Source organism: Gavia stellata, chromosome 16, assembly GCF_030936135.1.
Source record: "Gavia stellata isolate bGavSte3 chromosome 16, bGavSte3.hap2, whole genome shotgun sequence".
Taxonomy (NCBI): Eukaryota; Metazoa; Chordata; class Aves; order Gaviiformes; family Gaviidae; genus Gavia; species Gavia stellata.
The window spans coordinates 16,850,825-16,868,730 of NC_082609.1; the positions used below are offsets into that span (position 1 = coordinate 16,850,825).

Consider the following 17,906-nt stretch of genomic DNA (forward strand, 5'->3'; position numbering starts at 1 on the left):
TTCTATAAAGAAATAAAGAGTTTAAACATAGGTAAGACACGAGCTCTTTCCCATATAATTTGATATGGTTTGTTTGCTTCATTGTGTTTGCTTTTTGTGTTGTGCTTCTTGTGTAATGTTATGTTCTTCATGTACCATATATAGAAACATTTTTATGTGCTAATTGTGTGTTATGAATATGATAAGAGCGTTAGCAATTATGAAATGCAGTCAAAAAGCAACAAATAAGTTCTGACAGTAATTAGAAATTTCTGGTAGAATGCAAGTATAATGAACCCCAAGGTAACTTCTACAGAAACACTTCTCCCTGCTGTCTATAATTGGTCTAAATGGTTGAGGTAAACTACAACAGCAGTTTTACAAATGCCAGAAAGGTTCACAAAAGCACTAATAACTGCAAATAGGTCAAAACCTCATTTTCCGGTTATTAATGATTTTCTGAACCCTCTGTCCTTTTTCATAATTTAGTTTCTATTTTCTTTCATCAAATACATTCAACAGTCAGTCAACCTGTGGGGCTGGTTGTATGCAACCACTAGATGCAGTCACTGTAAGATTCAGGAGGGAGCCCTAACCTTTCCGGACATTAGCAGAAAAGATTTTTCATCATCTCACCTAGCCCTGGGTCTTCTGGATGGCAGCAGCATAGGAAATGCTTGTACCTTCTTCCATGCCACACCTGGGACGGGGGTGATGTTTGCCCTGGAGAATATCAAGGGCAAGAAAAAGAAGAGCCATTGTAAACTATTCTATAGCGTCCTGCGCATCACCCTTTTAAAACCATACTTTCCATTTCTATAATACAAGTTAGATGCAAAAGATGTCTAGACTAAACAGTGTAATTTCCCCTTTGCAATATATTTTGGTATAGCAAGTGTAACTCCACTAAATTTTCTTATCTGGATGAATTCATGCGCGATTTGCTAATGATTATTGGTGGTGCTGGAGGCTCTTCATTAGCAACTGTAAGCTTAGTTAATTTCTCAGGTGCTTAGAGATTTGCTGTGGGCAGCTTCTCTTTCTAGTTAGATTTAAAGAAAAGCTACTGTTGAAATGTTATGGATGTGATGCACGTATGAGAAGAACAGGGAGGACAAGCGGATCCTGCCTGCACTTGCTGTCAGGCACCAGGCTCCCTCGCAGCCCAGAGTCAGGCTGCGTGTGGTGGTAACTGCCCCATCGACCGGGGAGGGCTAGAGGAGGGGACATGACTGGCAGAGGCCTCTGAGCAGTACCGAATGTTACGGAAAATCTTTTAAAACAAGGTACGTTCCTTGGCTTCCTATAATTCGAATAAAAGATTACAGTGGCACAGAGAAAAGAGAGGCAGAGGTCTTCAATTGCTCAGATGCCAATTTGAGAAATATTTGTTACTCATTTATAAAATACATCCCTGTTTGAGGTAATAATCTCGTAGTTTCTCTGGGGACACGGTGAGTGCGTGTCACCTTCCACCAGTCCTTTTCTGCCAAAGCCCCTCAAATATTTTACGTGGAGAGTCTTCCGCTGTCCGTTCCCTTACCGAGCTCAGGAAGGAGCAAAGGGGTGTGCAGCAGGTCTGCAGCTCCACTGAGTTGCTCCCTGATCTGGAACAAAAGCTCATGACTGACTCTTCCTGGTAAAACTGCCCCGAGGGAGATTGCAGAGGAGAAAGGCAGGGTGAGCTCCAGGGCCACGCCAATGACTGCAGGAGAGGAGAGGGAAATAAGCCCATGTTCTGCCATTGCTCTTTACCCGGACTCATACCTGACCCATCCTGGTAACAGTGGGACATAGCCAAGGCTAGCTGTGGGCAGAAGGGAAGCAGGGATGCGCTCACTCAGGAAGACAGGCACCGGCCAGCAACATCACGCCGGAAAATCAGGGAGACCCTTCCAGTCCCGCCAAGTGGCTGCTGCTCCCTGTCAGGCAGCAGCGCAGCTCCCCCAGGCACTGTTGTGAGCAGCTCCCACTCCTGAGACCAAGCAAGGCCTCTGCCTCCAGCAGCAGGCAGCTATGGCTGTGCCAAGCTCCAGCTCCCGTTGGTACCGGCCTCGCGTCTCCCCGCTCGGCCGAGGCGGGGGTGCCACGTGCTTTAGAAGGGCCAGGCAAAAGGCGCTCTGGGGGGAGAACCTGCAGAGAGGCAGCAGCAGCGAGCCTGCAGCTGCAGCGCTCGGTTGTTGGCTGCTCTGCTGCTGTTGCAAAGCCTTGAGCTAAGTTTGGGTGTATTTGTGAAGTATGGCACCACACTGCTATCACAGCAAAGTTTGTTCTTCAGTGGAAGGGGAGAGCATGGTGGAGGAAGAGAGCAGGATTTCAAAACAATGACAAATGTGCAGGTGTTTGTATGGCTCGGATGCTCGAGAGACTAGAGAAATCTTGTAAGTGGAAAGAGATATTTTTTCCATGTGGCAAAGAAGATTGAGCTTTGTTCTGGAGGGATGAGAAGGAATGTGATAAGGGTCTAGTGAAGAGGTGCAGTCTGCCACTGAAGATAAGGAGAGGAGCTTGGGGAATAAAGGGATTGCGTTCTAATCTCAAGCATGTCACTAGTCTCCCTGCATAACTTTGTCTACACCACTTAACCTCTCTGTGCCTCAGTTTCCTCCTCTGTAAAATGGGTGTAATACCCATCTTTTTAAAGTACTTTGAGATCCATGCATGAAATAAACCTGCCAAGTATTTTTTGTTTACTGTATTTTTTCATCTCTAATTTCTACACTCCTAGACTTCAGCAGATGGTATTACCTCTGCCTACTGAATTTTGATCAAACCAATCTCCTCCCTACTTTCTACAGTTTTAGAACAAACTGTTACTGACCTAAAATCATGACACGTCAAAGACTGGTATAGAGGAAAATAACTGTAGAAAGTGCTATTTTTGGGCCTCCTCATTCCTCCAAATCTGGTCATGACCACGTGAACGCAGTTGTCTTTGTGCTGCTGATAATCCATCTGCCGAAAGTGGCCTTACTATAGTTTCAGCGAGTCTGATCAAGGAATGGCTTTTGTCCATCATAACTTACCTCTGTGTATCCTCACTCTTGGAGGTGGGCACTTCTGCCACATGAAACTAGGAGTGTGGATATTTGGAGGCAAATGTCTCTGGTTACTGGTAAGTAACCTTCATTTTTTTTCTTCCTGTCTTCATTTGTCTTCTATGCTTTGAAACCACCATTGACCTTATTTACGCTCACCCATAGGCTCCAAAGGCTGGAAAATTCACATCATGCTTAAAATCCAACTAAATTGAGTTAAACTAGCCAGGCAAGATTTTGGAAATATTTCTGCACTGCAGTTCTCTGTGTGTGAACGTATATATATCGCAAAGATTGACATTTCTCAATTTGCAGATGATTTGCTAAAGTAGTTCCAAAATGTGACAAGCTGTCAAAAAACATATATTTCAGAAGAGAAGTAGCTTTCCATATGAGCACCCATTCTAATCGCAAGCTGAGGACCAGTTTCTCAATAACAGAAGGTTTGGAGTTAAAGTCAGACACTTGGGGGTCTCTGGTTTTAGTTATATAACCAACTTCATTCGCCGTAAATGAGGTTCTTGATGAGAATGAATGGGAACAAATTTGCTTTAGGAATAAATTTGTTATGCATCTGCCTCCTATTTATACAAGACCTCGCAAATCTTGTGGCATAATATAAGTAACTCAGAAGCCGATTCTTTGCTCTTACTCCTATGACTTCTGCTTTCGAGGGAAGTTAAACAAGGTGGCGGGGAGGGGGGGGGAAACAGGTAGAGATAAGCCAAAGAGAATTGACCTGGAGCAGATCTAAAGGGCTAAAGAGACCGAGAGGAGGGTCTGCTGTGCAGCTTTGGCTTACTGGGCTCTGCTGTGCAAGGTTTGGTGTAGCAGGATGAATGAGATCTAAAATGACAGTCCTTCTGAAACAGCGACGAGGCCCTAACCACGTTAGGCCCTCAGACGGTAGTCCTTCAGACCCCACCTCTGTACGAAGGTGTCAGACTTTCTTTCCAGATCTCTCTGTGCCTGATGAGTATCTAAGCTCTGAAAGCCTGTGAAGTTTCTAGACTGCTCAGCTGTTTCTGTTTTATGCTTTCTTTTTTCTCTAAAGCAACAATCCCGCTCATAAATACTATCTGGCCGTGGACCCTGTTTCAGGCTCGCTGTACGTATCGGACACCAATAGTCGACGGATATACAAAGTCAAGTCCCTCACTGGCACGAAAGACCTAGCTGGTAACTCTGAAGTGGTAGCAGGGACCGGAGAGCAATGCCTGCCCTTTGACGAAGCCAGATGTGGGGATGGAGGGAAGGCAGTGGACGCAACCCTAATGAGCCCTCGAGGTAAAGTAGGAAAAGAAGCCGGAGAAAATGACTGCATGAGGCTAGGCTGGATGTGGAAATAATTATCTGGCAATTAAATCACTCCTTGCTCGGTAATTTTTATTCTGGGCTTTAATTACAGTGGATTGGCAAGTGTTCGTGATTTGTTTAGTTAAAGCAAACTTTATTACCCCAACGCTGAACGCTGCAAAAGAAGAACAGAACACAAATTAGCAGGGTACCGCTCACTCCGAGAAGCAAGCGTGTAAACTGGGAAACAAATTACTGTTTGAGATACAGTCTTTGGGGAGGAAAAACTGCCTGCTGTGGCTTTTTTCTGAGTTTTTATTCTATGTATCCCCTTTTTCTTCAGAGGCAGAGGAAAAATAAAAGGATTTTTGCCCTTTCCAGTTTCTAATTTTTAACAAGAAGGTTTCAAGATGATGTAGAGGTTTGGGGATGTGTTTCTTTTTCAGATTTTTTTTTCCATTGTTTCATCTTAATTGTAAGGATGAATTAATCAGGTGTGTTGCCAGGTGTTTCAGACATCTTTGGGTTTTGTTCCAATGGTTGAAAATAACTAGATGATCATAAAAGCGAACAAAAATGAAAGGTCCTGTTTCTTTGTCTAGGTAATAGTTTCAGTTAATACAAACAGAGTATATCAACGGGACAGAGCTGCTTGCATGTTTTAAGTTAAGCCTCCACATAGAAGTTAAGAAGATAAAGCTGTATCTTCTCTCACTGCCCAATAGGATGAGCACTGCAACCATTTGAAGACAAAATTTTTAGATCAGTATTTTATTTTCAGCCCAAGAAACGGACAAAGGCAGTGCACCAAATCAAAGCAGGGAAGGGAAGTGAGAAGAAGCCTGCCCTCCTTCACAACAGGCACCAGCATCCTTCTGCTCCTCCAAGGGAGCACCCTTTCATTCCGTGCCTTTCCTCTCTAAGGACTCCCAACGTGACAGGCATTCAACCTTTCCTTTTTTTCCAGGCTGGAAACCCCTGTGTCTTCATCTGGAAACACCAGATGTTCTTCCCATATTCCTTACCGCAACAGGTCAAAGAATTAAGAAACTTGCTGAAAGAATATAATGTCCTCTTAATTTTTCAAAAATTTTAAAGCCATTTTAAAAGATTTCTAAGAATTCTTCATTAGATTCTTCAGGTGAAGAAAGCAGCGCCTCAAATTTCTGAGATTAAAACTTAGGAGGTTTGGTTTTTTTTTTTATTGAGTTTATGTAACATATCACACAGAGTTTGAATTCAGAAATAAGCTGATGCATTCTGCTGGCTCTTTGGCATGTTTGGGGGATTTCTGTGGTTTTCTTTTCTTTAAGGCCCCAAAGGATAAACCTGCTTGATGCCATTTATTCAGCAGAACTACAGGTCCTTGGAGGGTTCCAGGGCCTGTGCTCAGGTTGGAAGGCAGGAGAGGACAGGGGAGGTGAACAACCGTCGCCGTCTTGTAAACTTGGTAATAAGATGAAGCCTGCCTTGAAGCCAGGAGCCTCACTGCTTCACTGATGCCTGCTTTTTATATTTGCAGGAATTGCAGTGGATAAGTACGGACTCATGTATTTTGTTGATGCCACTATGATTAGAAAAGTGGATCAGAATGGAATTATATCAACCCTGCTGGGTTCCAACGACCTAACTGCTGTTCGACCTCTCAGCTGTGATTCCAGCATGGATGTCACCCAGGTAGACTCTTACTGCATCTATTTTCTTCTCTGCCTTAGAAGAGATGGGCATCTATTTTGGGTAACTGCCTGGCCACTTAAGAAATACATTATGCAACACAAGATGATAGCATATTTGATTCATTACTGAAATGAGTGAACCATCCTTTTACTGTGGCTAACACAGGTTATTTATGCAACTATAGAGAAATAAGGTTGAGATAATGGGAGTTATTGTCTTAATTGCCTGTTTTTCTGTAATTATTGTAGAGCTTCCACAATGTAGCGTTCATTCTTTGCACAGAAACACAATTAGCCAAAGTTACCACTGCACGTAGCTTTAATATTTCCGAAAAAACAAAGTCGTTGTTTGAAATAGTTGCCGTTCATGACTTGGTTTCATGATATACGCTGATAAACCCCTCACTAATTTGCTGTTGTTACACATGGAATTTTAAACACTGGAAGTGTACTTTTCAGTTATGAGTTTTACAGTAATAATTTGTGCAACTCATAGGTACGGCTGGAGTGGCCTACTGATCTCGCTGTCAATCCCATGGACAACTCACTTTATGTCCTAGAGAACAATGTTATTTTACGGATCACAGAAAATCATCAAGTTAGCATTATTGCTGGACGCCCCATGCACTGCCAGGTTCCTGGTATAGACTACTCTCTTAGCAAACTGGCTATTCATTCTGCACTTGAATCAGCCAGTGCCATTGCCATCTCACACACAGGAGTTCTTTACATCAGTGAGACAGATGAAAAAAAAATTAATCGGCTACGCCAGGTAACTACCAATGGAGAAATATGCCTTCTTGCAGGGGCAGCTTCAGACTGTGATTGCAAAAATGATGTCAACTGTAATTGCTATTCTGGGGATGATGGGTATGCCACTGATGCCATCTTAAATTCACCATCTTCCTTAGCTGTGGCCCCAGATGGTACCATCTACATAGCTGATCTTGGAAATATCCGCATTAGGGCTGTCAGTAAAAACAGGCCCATTCTTAATTCTTTTAACCAATATGAAGCTGCATCTCCAGGAGAACAGGAGCTGTATGTCTTCAATGCTGATGGGATTCACCAGTACACTCTCAGCCTTGTTACCGGGGAGTACTTGTACAATTTCACCTATAGCAGCGATAACGATGTCACGGAGGTGATGGACAACAACGGCAACTCCTTGAAGGTCCGTCGGGATGCCAGTGGGATGCCCCGCCATTTACTGATGCCGGATAATCAGATTGTCACGCTGGCTGTTGGCACTAATGGTGGACTCAAGCTAGTCTCAACACAGACCCTGGAGCTCGGATTAATGACATATAACGGAAACAGTGGTCTCTTAGCAACGAAGAGTGATGAAACAGGATGGACAACATTTTATGAGTAAGAATGTTTTTGGATATATTAAGCGTACATTTATTTTTCAGCTGGTAGTGAGTAGGCCCTAAACTGACCCTGCTGACGTTTGTTGTAGGCTTTTCACTGATACTGAATAAGGCCGTTTGATCTCAGGCTAGTAGGACACGGGAAATGATTAAGTGGCTTCTTGATTTCATCAGTTTTGCCGGGTCCTTTGGGTGGGTACCGAACCACCTAAATTCTGCCCGCAGTTTGAGGCCAGTGGGGAAGCTCACCCACCGCCAGCACCGAGGATTGCCTACCACGCTCAGAAACCCGTGTTTGATTTACCAGATTGGGCCCCTGCTCGTAGCCATCAGCAAGGCTGCAGATAACTCGCATCCAGACCAGCCCCCAGCAATGTATGGCTCCTACCGAGCTGCCTCTCTCTAGGAACCCCGATGCTGCAGTTTCTTTTGGAACTGAAATTATCTCTCTTTCTGTTCAGACCCATATATTACTCACGGTTGTTAAAATGTTGATTAACTTCACTGACTGTTCATTCTTGAGACAAGTGAGGAAATTAGATCCCCAGCTATCTGCCAGACCCCTGGTGTAACTTCCATAATTTGTAGCAAACCCAAAAGCACACTGGTGTTCATGAGCATATAGATTAAAAAGACAGAACTTCCTCTTGGAATGAAATTCATCAGAGATGAAGTTCAAAAGTATATTAAAAATCTAGAAAAAACAGTCAGATTTTTATTAATAGTTATCCTATTCTTAGTAGTCGTATTGCCATTTATTGATCAAAACAATTTTAAAAATAGAAGTTAAATGATACATTGAACATATATATAGCTTTGGGGTATGGCAAGTCTGATGCCATATATTTTGGTTTAAATAATTAATGATTACTGAATACCATTTCTCAAATTAGTGGGTAGAAAGTATGAAGAAGGCTTTATATTTAATTTTAAATTGTAGGCTTATTTTTAAGGTTACAGACTAGCAATGACGCACACCTATTTTAGTTTAGTAATGGATTCATTTTGGCTACCACTTACTTTCCTCGTAGAGAAAAAGTAATGCAGGAATAAAAAGAACTGTGTTCAATCTGTTCAAAATATATCTAAATCAGCACCGCACATCAGTATTTTGTCCAGGATGTGTTTGGTTTCCATAACCAGGAAAGCAGTGCCCTCTTGTGGTCCCCTTCTGATGTGGCCCTGGAAACTGAACCACTGCGATTTTTCATCTAGACTATGGGTAGAGATGCGGAGGGGTTTTTTCTCCGTAATATTTTGCAAAAGGTATTTCTTTACCACACATTAGTTACAAAAATAATCCAGTTACGTGAACGCATGAAGGTATTAACTGCTGGTTATAAGATCAAGCAAAAGCTCACTGTACTAGACGGTGGTTTAAAATCTCACATTGTTGCTGATGAGATGTGGATGCCCTTCTAGGTGGGCTTTTCTGTTGCTGTTTTTTCCTCAATAGCTAGCTCAAGACTCAGATCAGAAGTCATATAAACTAGTTATTTCTCAAAACACCAGTAATTCATCGTAGAAAATTAAATAGCAAAGTAATTCAAAACTCTCCATGAAAATCAATGAAACATTAAAAAAGGTCGTCAGAAAGTTACAAGTCACAAAACTGGTGTAACCAGTGGCTGAGAGTCACATGAAGTACTAAGTTGGTGTGATTTATTAGAAAAATTGTACTACAATTCCTAAGTAAATATAGAAGGTAGGTGCTTTGATGTCTTTCTGAGATGCATCTGAAAATATAATTTAATGTGCATATAGTGCTGACACGTTGACTAGATGTTTTTCCGAGATCAAATAAGAAAAGATGCGCAAGCCTTGCCTCGGGTCAGTGGAAGTTAAGTACCATATTGAGGTCTAAATATTACAGCCTGAGGTACGGTCTTAGATGATTAGTAACTCGGATGAGGCAGCAGAAATAACTTACTTTCTCCCAGACTGGTACATATGTTCTCATACGTTCTCATAAGCATAGAGCCCATAGATGACAGTATAGACATTTTTGGCATTAAAAATGCATATGCTTTATAGTGCGTGTATAAAATAAACTATACACGGTGACTGTTATCTAGGCTAGAAGAGAAGCCATAAAATGCCATTCACAAAGATGTCAAAAGAAGATGTGTATCTCTATATGTGCATGGAAAGCCCTATGTGAGGACTAGAAGTTAGCTGTATGCGCTAGAGATACTCATTACAAAATACCAGAAAAATAGAGGCATCTCCTTTAGGCTGATCCGAAGCAGCTGACTTACACTAACTCCTTAATGTGCTTTGTCATCTCAGGTACCCCCACAGTTGACGGGTTTATTAACAAGATTATGAGAATTATTTAAATCAAATTTACGAACCTAAATAATCACAGCCCGCAATCACTCAATACTGGTTTCTGGTTTCTACTTGTTCTTCGAAGCAGCTCCAAGGGGAAAATTCTGTAGTCACTGTTACGCAGTTTATTTTGGTAGCTATAAGTTAGTATCAATTGAAGATGAAAAAATGCTTAGCCAATGAGAGTTTATAAGGACAACAACATAGTTTTCTGTGCCATTACGTTCATGCATTCATATAGAGATAATCAATACCCAAAATTGTTAGCATGGCAGCAGAACTGGAAAAGAACAAATGTCTTTTAAGTAGTAAAATACTGCATGAACTAAAGTTGTTATGAAAAATTTATTTCAGTGCATTTATATCAGCCAGACGTTGAAGTGCCGTGCTATCTTCTTGGGTATATTCCTTTCTTTTATCTGAAACTACCCTGAAAATGCTCACAGAATTAACTTTGTGCAGTATATCTAGGTACACATATGTATATGCAGAGAAATGCATACACAAACTTTTTTTGTGTGTGTGTATACAAACTCCATATGTACAGAGAGAGAGAGAGTGTGTGTGTGTGTGTGTGTATATATATATATATAGCGCGTGTGTATATGCACACAGTTCATTTGCAGTTGGAACAGGCAAGGCTCTTAAATAATACAACAGCTACCGGCAGGCTCACATGGAGTAATTTAAGCTTGGGTTGGGGCACGAAGCACAGATCTTTGAAGTGGTCCTCAGTGGTATTCCACTCGGTCTTGGGAGCATCCGGAGAGAATGCTGCAGTTTTCTTCTTGAATCAGCTGGGTTTTTATAAGGGAGAGAAAATAGGGATATATGTTAATGTATGCGGGTCTGCACCTTGCCCTGCTCTGTGTTAAGTCAAAAGCTGCTGTTCCTCCTTTTATGCAGTACTGTATACGGCACTGTCCTAGCCACTCCCACCCACAAGCTGTCGAGCAGTACATGTCTCAAACCTCAAAGACCAGAACGCTAGCAATAAAAATTGCATTAAGATACAGAGGTGCCATAATATTGGACATGGGAGAACAGCCTTCAGTGCATTAGCACGAGCCCACTGAAGGGATGCACAGGTCAGATATTTGTAGCTGTCCGAGAAGGTGGCGAACAAGCGCTCGGCTGTGTCTGACGGTTGGGCTATAGCCGTGTTGGGTGGCCCAGCACAGGCGAGCTGGCTGTGGCCGACTCAGGGCTGCCAGGAACCATCCGCAGGCTGCCGGCAGAATGGGCCAATGGCTTTCGTGTCTGCCCGGGGCGCCAGTGGCCGGTGTTACCCAGAGCTGTCCTGGGAACTACGGTCTTGGAAACCTTTGCCTGCTCGGGCAGACGTGGCCACAGTTAGCAATATGTTGGCGAGTTAGTAGTGGGCGTGGGGAGATGCTGATTTTTTAAGATACTGGGATTAAGAAAGGACCTCTCCCCTTGTAATTTTATTAGTAGAACAACTTGGAATGAAACCTTACTCTAACTGAAGTCAATAACAAAAGCTCAGGAATTTCAGTGTATCCAGAACCCACCTCATTTGAAGATGCAAAGATTGCCTTATCAGATCTGATTCATCCAGCCCGATGCAGTGTCATACACTGTGATATGTAGTGGCTGCTTCTGAAGAAGATACTGAGAAGTCCCAGGTTGATTTGTGTATTTTCCATTGCAAAATTTTCTTTTTTTACTTCATTCGACCTGGGTTCATGTCATGAAGAAGAAAGGTACATAACTATTTAATTCCTATATAGCTTTATTCTTATTTTTCAGATAAATGTCTGGGTGTTGTTTTCTACTAAGCACTTGCTCTCGCATAATACATAAATTAAAAAAAAAGTCAATAATATGTCACTTGTAAATTTTCTAGTACATAAAAGGTTTCAGTTTTATTAACTTTAATTTTTTTACCTTTAAGGTATTTTTTTTAAATAGGATTTTATGGATGCAATGGATAAAGTAGAAATGCCTTCTTTAAACACTGGTATTGCAGTGAGCATGTATCATTTAAGTAGTGCATTTTTTATATGTCTAGCTCGTAAACTAAATGGTCTGCAGATCTTCATAGAGAGTACTTTTGTACATATCACCTTAGGCGTGTCCATCACTTGCTTATAAACCCTTTTAATCTCTGCCATTGCTGATTTCAGAAATTGTGACCAGCGCTGGGAAACGTGCCCCATGGCGAGGGACAAAGCACTGATTTCTAGAAATAGCATTAGAATATTTTAATTTTTCTGTTTCAGTCTCTGTACATCCTCATCCGTATTTACTTTTTAGACTGCCCTTGCACTTTGAACAGAGATTTTCAGTGAGTAGCCCACAGCAATCCCCAGGAATTTTTCCTGGGTTAATTAAAAACCCAGCAATGTGAATGAAGAGTTTAAATTAGCGTCTCATTTGCATTGCCTAAAATATATTTGCTGATGGGGAATTTCGCCAGCTATTCTTCTGGATGTTCAGCAAGCTCTGCATAGTCACACTGAAACCACTCACAGACTTTTCTAGTTTGTCCTAAGTAACATTGGCTCTTCTGTAATATCGGACACCTAAGTATTCTCTTCATCACTCTGCTGATCACTAAACATACCAGCGTAGTCCACATACAGGCTCTTAGGGCGTATCTCGTTATTAACCTTTGAGATTTTTTGAAACTGTCCATTTTTTGTACTTTTTGTTTCTCCTTGCTAGATGGATGCTTGACTGGATCAAGTTCTTCCCTCATCTGTACTTTATGAGTACTTTTCACTATTTTTTTGTGAAGACCTTTATATAGACTTAACCAAACCCCATTTCATAGATTATCTCAACGTATTATCTTTTATTCGGGATCTTGTTGAAAATATATGTGTATATTTAGGTAGAAACTTGTGACTTTTATTAAGAAAAATCATGCTGCTTAATCTTCATTTGATCCTGAACTGCTTAAATGAACAAAATATATTATTGGTCCCTTTTAGGTCGCATGAGGCTTTGTTTTATTGAGTTACTTCTTTGCCTAATACCTCCATTGGTTCTGGTAAGGCTTGTTGCTCCACAGGTGATTTTTTTCCTTCCTCCCCAATATTCAGTTGAATGGGTGCAACCATTTGCAATGGATTTGAAAGGCATATTTTATGTTTGTGTTAACTGAGGAGCCAATATATATATTAATTTTGGAGATATGCTATACAGTTCAGGTGGCCTACTTTGAGGTTTCTGAATGATTTAATTGTAAAAAGTCATGTTGAAAGCACTGATTTTTTTTCATCTTTACAGCTAACCATGACGTACAAAGAACTCAGCTAGCTCCGTGATACTAAACGTGCTCCTCCTCTCTTCTGTTACTCTCAGGCAGTGCAGTGGATTTACCAGTTCTCTTCCAGGCTTCCTGCTCCCTGGATTTCTACGTTCGAAGGATGACCAGTTGGTTTCAATCTCTACCTAAACTTTTCCCTTTATCTACACAGGACATTTTTTCTTGCCTTTCTGCTGTTTAGAAGTATGTGCGCTTTGGTAGCGGCTGGGTGAGAGACTCTTGCACAAGTAGAGAATTGCAACAAGCAGAGTGTCAGACTGGAATACTGATTTTGTTTCAGGTCCCCATTTCTTGCCCTTCAGATCCAAGGGATTGCTTCTTTAGCATACGTATGCACACAAATATACCATGCTAAAGGAAAGGGAGAAACAGTATGATTTGATTTCAGGCAGCATTCCTTCTTTCCCCCCCTTCTCAGGCTTTATACCTCTAAATAAATTTGACTCAGTAAACACATGGAGAGCCCTTTTTCTTTTATTTTTTTATCTTTATGCCTCTGGAGTGCTTAATTCATCTTCTAAGGTGTATTCTGAGTGCTGACTTGCTGCCCTTTGTGCAACTCCAACCTATCCTGTGCTTTAACTTCTCATCATTCATCTATATGACCCAAAATACTGACCCCAAAATGCAGTTCAATACCACAGAGAAGATCTAAATGAAATTATTATGTTCTCAAGCTGATGTCTTTTTTAATCTCTTATGGCAAGTTTATTCCTTGATGTGTCACTTAAGACCATACTTAGTAGTTTCCATTAAGTATTCAACTGCAAATGTGCAGTGTATGCAATTGTACCCGTCATCAGCATAAGCAATAGTATCCATCGTAAGTCCACTTCCTTAGAGTGAAATGCGACTATTAAAATACAGATGAATTTACTAATTGTAATTTTTGAGCCAAATATCATGCTGTATATCCATAATAATGTAATTAATTAATTTAATAATTTAAAAGATGCTAGCCTGGATTTACACTCATGTAGTTGAGATTGGTATCTCTAAAAATTATTATTTCATCATTATAGACTCTTTCAAGAACAGAGAAATAGGTATGGCCAGGATGTTCTTGAAAATCTGTTTCATTCTGGGTTTTTTGCACAAATGTGGTGAATTATTAATACATTGGGTATTGAAATGAACATATATCCTCATGCTTTTTTGCTCTCACTAACTTTTCTATTAGCTATGATCATGAAGGGCGTCTGACCAATGTAACACGTCCCACTGGAGTGGTAACTAGCCTTCATCGAGAAATGGAAAAGTCTATAACCATCGACATTGAGAATTCTAATCGGGATGACGATGTCACGGTCATCACAAATCTCTCCTCTGTGGAGGCTTCCTATACAGTTGTTCAAGGTACCAAAGCACACTTCTCAGCACATCTCCTAACCACACACACAACTCGAGAAAGCAATTCGCAAAAGATTCGTGTCATTAGTACACTCATGAGCAGGGGAAAAACGCGTAAGGTTTGCAAGAAAAACTCCCATAAAGCTCAGTCCTAAAATGACAGGTCTTCAGGACAGGTAAGAGACACTTCACAATCATGCTTTGCGTCAAATACGTATGGTCGTTATCTGCTGGTGTAAGTTAGTCCTGCCGTTACCTCTTGGGTCAGGTTCACTTCACCCACTCGCATATTTCCCGGTACTTCACCGCAAAATTGGTTCCGACTTCAGTGCCACAGAGATGCAGTTTGACTGCTGAGCGTTGGCTGCCTGGGTAGAGATCTGCGTGGAGAGAGAGGCACGGGTAGTCTCCTGCTATTAGAAAAGAAATCTTCCAAGTTTATAGACTACCGTTAAACAAAATGTAGAACAATCAGGGCAGTGGATGTCCTTGTGCCACAGTTAGCGCTTCCGAGAACAGTGTTACAGCCCGAGTATGGCAGGAGAGTTCAGCAACAAAGTGGTTAAATGTTTGCTTAGAGCTTTCCAGCACCGCCCAGGCGTTGTATCTGATGAAGCGAAAGCGGTCAGTTATCAAAGACAGACTGAAAGGAATTTGGTGAGTGATGGGGTTTTTTTAATTAAGATATAATGTCAATGGAATAAGAATATCGTCATCGAACAATAGTCTCCTCCTGACATAAATGTCAACATTTATAGGCTATTATACTGTGACACGTCTGGTTACAAAGACTTTATTTCTCTTATACCAGATGATTAATTATGTAGATGCTGTCCTTCTGTCAGACAAATATTGATGCTTTGCTGACAGTTGCACACTGCAGCGCTCCATCCTGGCTGAGAATGGACTTGGCTGGGTCAAACAGCTGGAGAACTGCATGGCCATAAAAGCGCGGGATTATTTTTATAACTCTTCTCCAACAGCCAAAAGGCCGGGGGTGCACATCAGGTTAGTGCACTTCTGGTGGGGTGCCAGGAAGGCAGGCGAGTGAAGGACCGTGGCTGCCGGCTTGCATTGCTGGAGCCTCACACCTTGAGGACTTACAGCCAAACTGTAATTCCATACAAAGAGACGGTTTTTAAACAGAGGGAAAGAAAAAGAAGAGGCACTTACTTCTTCCCACTCATAAAGAGTCCAGCGGGGTTTTTTTGTTTGTTTGTTTTGGGTTTGGTTTTTTTTTGTCCTGGAGTTTAATGGTTTGTTGTTTATCCAGCAGTTCAGTTTTCAGGAGTTTTTGTTCATGTTAGAAATAAATTACGTGGTTGAACACATATCACTGTGCGTTTTGATTCACAATTAAGACTAGAGGGAAAACATAATGAAATAAACACAGTATTTCTCTGCAGGCTGACTGTTACACTACTGTTCTTTACATGAATCAGTAACATCTGTGATTTCCACCATAGTACCACGTAAATGGTAATTGCAGGCTGACTTCATTTAACATCAACAGGAGTGCAATAAAAAAACAATCAAATTAAGCTATATGTTTTCTTTATGACTGGAGTAGCTAAATTATTTTCTTTTCATTATTGCTGTAGATCAAGTGAGGAACAGCTACCAGCTCTGTAATAATGGTACTTTGAGAGTGATGTATGCCAATGGCATGAGCATTAGCTTTCACAGCGAACCTCATGTCCTGGCTGGGACTGTGACTCCCACCATAGGACGATGTAATATTTCTCTACCAATGGAAAATGGTTTAAACTCAATTGAATGGCGTCTGAGGAAGGAACAGATTAAAGGCAAAGTGACTGTGTTCGGAAGAAAGCTCAGGGTAAGTAGAATCTGTCATTACAGTACTGATCTTTTCTTCTGTGGGCAGAAAACTAATTTTCCATTTTGAAGGACATGTCTTTCCTATTTTTACTTGTTAAAAATGTACAACGCTGGGATTGTCTTTGGTGTGACAATCTTTTCTTTATTTGAGAGGTTAGTTAACTGCATGGGATCGTCTGCTGCCATCAGCTATAGAAGCTTCATTACTAAAAGTATTCCCAAAGAGGTTGGTAAAAATACCCAGAATATTGCTGCAAGTCACTCTGCTTCTGAAGGTGGGGGGAAAAAAGAAATCCAACCACTCACCATTGGTAAAAACGCTATGGCACGCTTACCACAGTTAGTCCTGGGGAGCAAACACAGTTGCAGCTTGTGCGGTTACATTCTGCTTCTGTAAAATCCCCCTACGGATTCATTGAGACGGGCATATTGTGGTTATTCCCTTTCCCAAATGGCACGATTGGAAAATAATTGCCATAATTACAAAGTCATAAGCATAGGATAAGAAAGACACTCAGGTCATGTAATCCATCCCCTGCCAAATTAAAGATCTACTGCAGCCGGATTAATCTCATTCTGTGCTTAGCTGGCCTGTTTTTCACCCCTTAAGTACCTAAACTTTCACTGCCTGCTTCAGTACATATGGTTTTGGAAGAGCTTTGAGATACTGGGAAGAAAACAAATGTAGTGCTGATCCAGTCCTGGCTCTTTTAATAATTCTCCCGACATCACTGGACATGAGATACAGTTCTGTGTGTTGAAGATGATCTGTTAAATGCAATATATGTAAGAAAGTACGTGGTAATTTACAAAAAAACAGTAAGACTCGGATGTTAAATTTCGGTATTTTCCTATTGCTGAACATCTAATTCACAGTGTTGAATTAACAAGACTTTCCTTATTCTCACAAATGCTCAGAATGCACCTATTGGGGAGAGGGGGAGAAGGTTAGACAAACAATGGAATGAGATTAGCAGCTAATCCGTAATGACTAAATTTCATGGCTGTGTAATTAATTGATTTTTGATGTGTTGACCTGCAGAAGTTGATTGTAAGTAGAAAATAGATCAGCTCTGTGTTTTGACTAGGTGTTCAAAATAAAAATAAATAGGACCTTGAAATGAAATTGCTGTAATCCTAACTCTCGATACTAAAAATTTAATAGAGGTACTTGTGGTAATTAGCTGAAGTTAAACACGTCTTAGAGCCGAAACCTTGCCTGAGACGGGGTTTTTTTGCATCATGTTTATGCAAATCAAAACACTGCTTTATCTAGCAACACCTCAACATTTAATTGTCTGGTGTTAGTTCCTGTAACAATAATCACATATCCATTTAGCTCTTTAAATGAAAATCACCATGAGATTATAACAGGTTGAGTGGACTGAAAATGAAATTTGAAAATAAGGGAGAAAGCATAGAATTTATTTGCATCTCATTTATTCTAATTCATCTTTATAAACCGTTTAGTGAATGAACTAGAGCAAGGGTGTTGGAACACCGGGGGGAGCAGGTGGCGGGCAGGGTGGGCTGCGGCAGCTGTGGCACGTGGCGGTACAGATGGGGGGGCACTGCCGCGGAGCTAATGCAGCCCCGGAACGACCAGTGAGAGAGCGTGGGGAGCCGTCCCCTGAATCCCCGATACAGAATCAGGTAGTACTGAAAGGGATTGTTATTATATGGGATTCCCCTCTTACAAGTACTTACAGAAGCCCATACCCCTTTTCTT

At 41.2% G+C, this 17,906-nt stretch overlaps 1 protein-coding gene across 6 annotated transcripts in view; it reads left to right on the forward strand.

Moving 5' to 3' along the window:
* TENM2 (teneurin transmembrane protein 2) overlaps positions 1-17,906 on the forward strand; it is a 534,344-nt gene that overhangs the window by 505,538 nt on the left and 10,900 nt on the right. For all 6 annotated transcript variants that reach the window (XM_059825282.1, XM_059825281.1, XM_059825283.1 and 3 more), the window contains 6 exons: positions 11-31; positions 4,072-4,304; positions 5,836-5,990; positions 6,486-7,360; positions 14,169-14,344; positions 15,940-16,175. In XM_059825282.1, the coding sequence (XP_059681265.1) occupies positions 11-31; positions 4,072-4,304; positions 5,836-5,990; positions 6,486-7,360; positions 14,169-14,344; positions 15,940-16,175 (1,696 nt within the window). The remainder of the gene's footprint in view (positions 1-10; positions 32-4,071; positions 4,305-5,835; positions 5,991-6,485; positions 7,361-14,168; positions 14,345-15,939; positions 16,176-17,906) is intronic.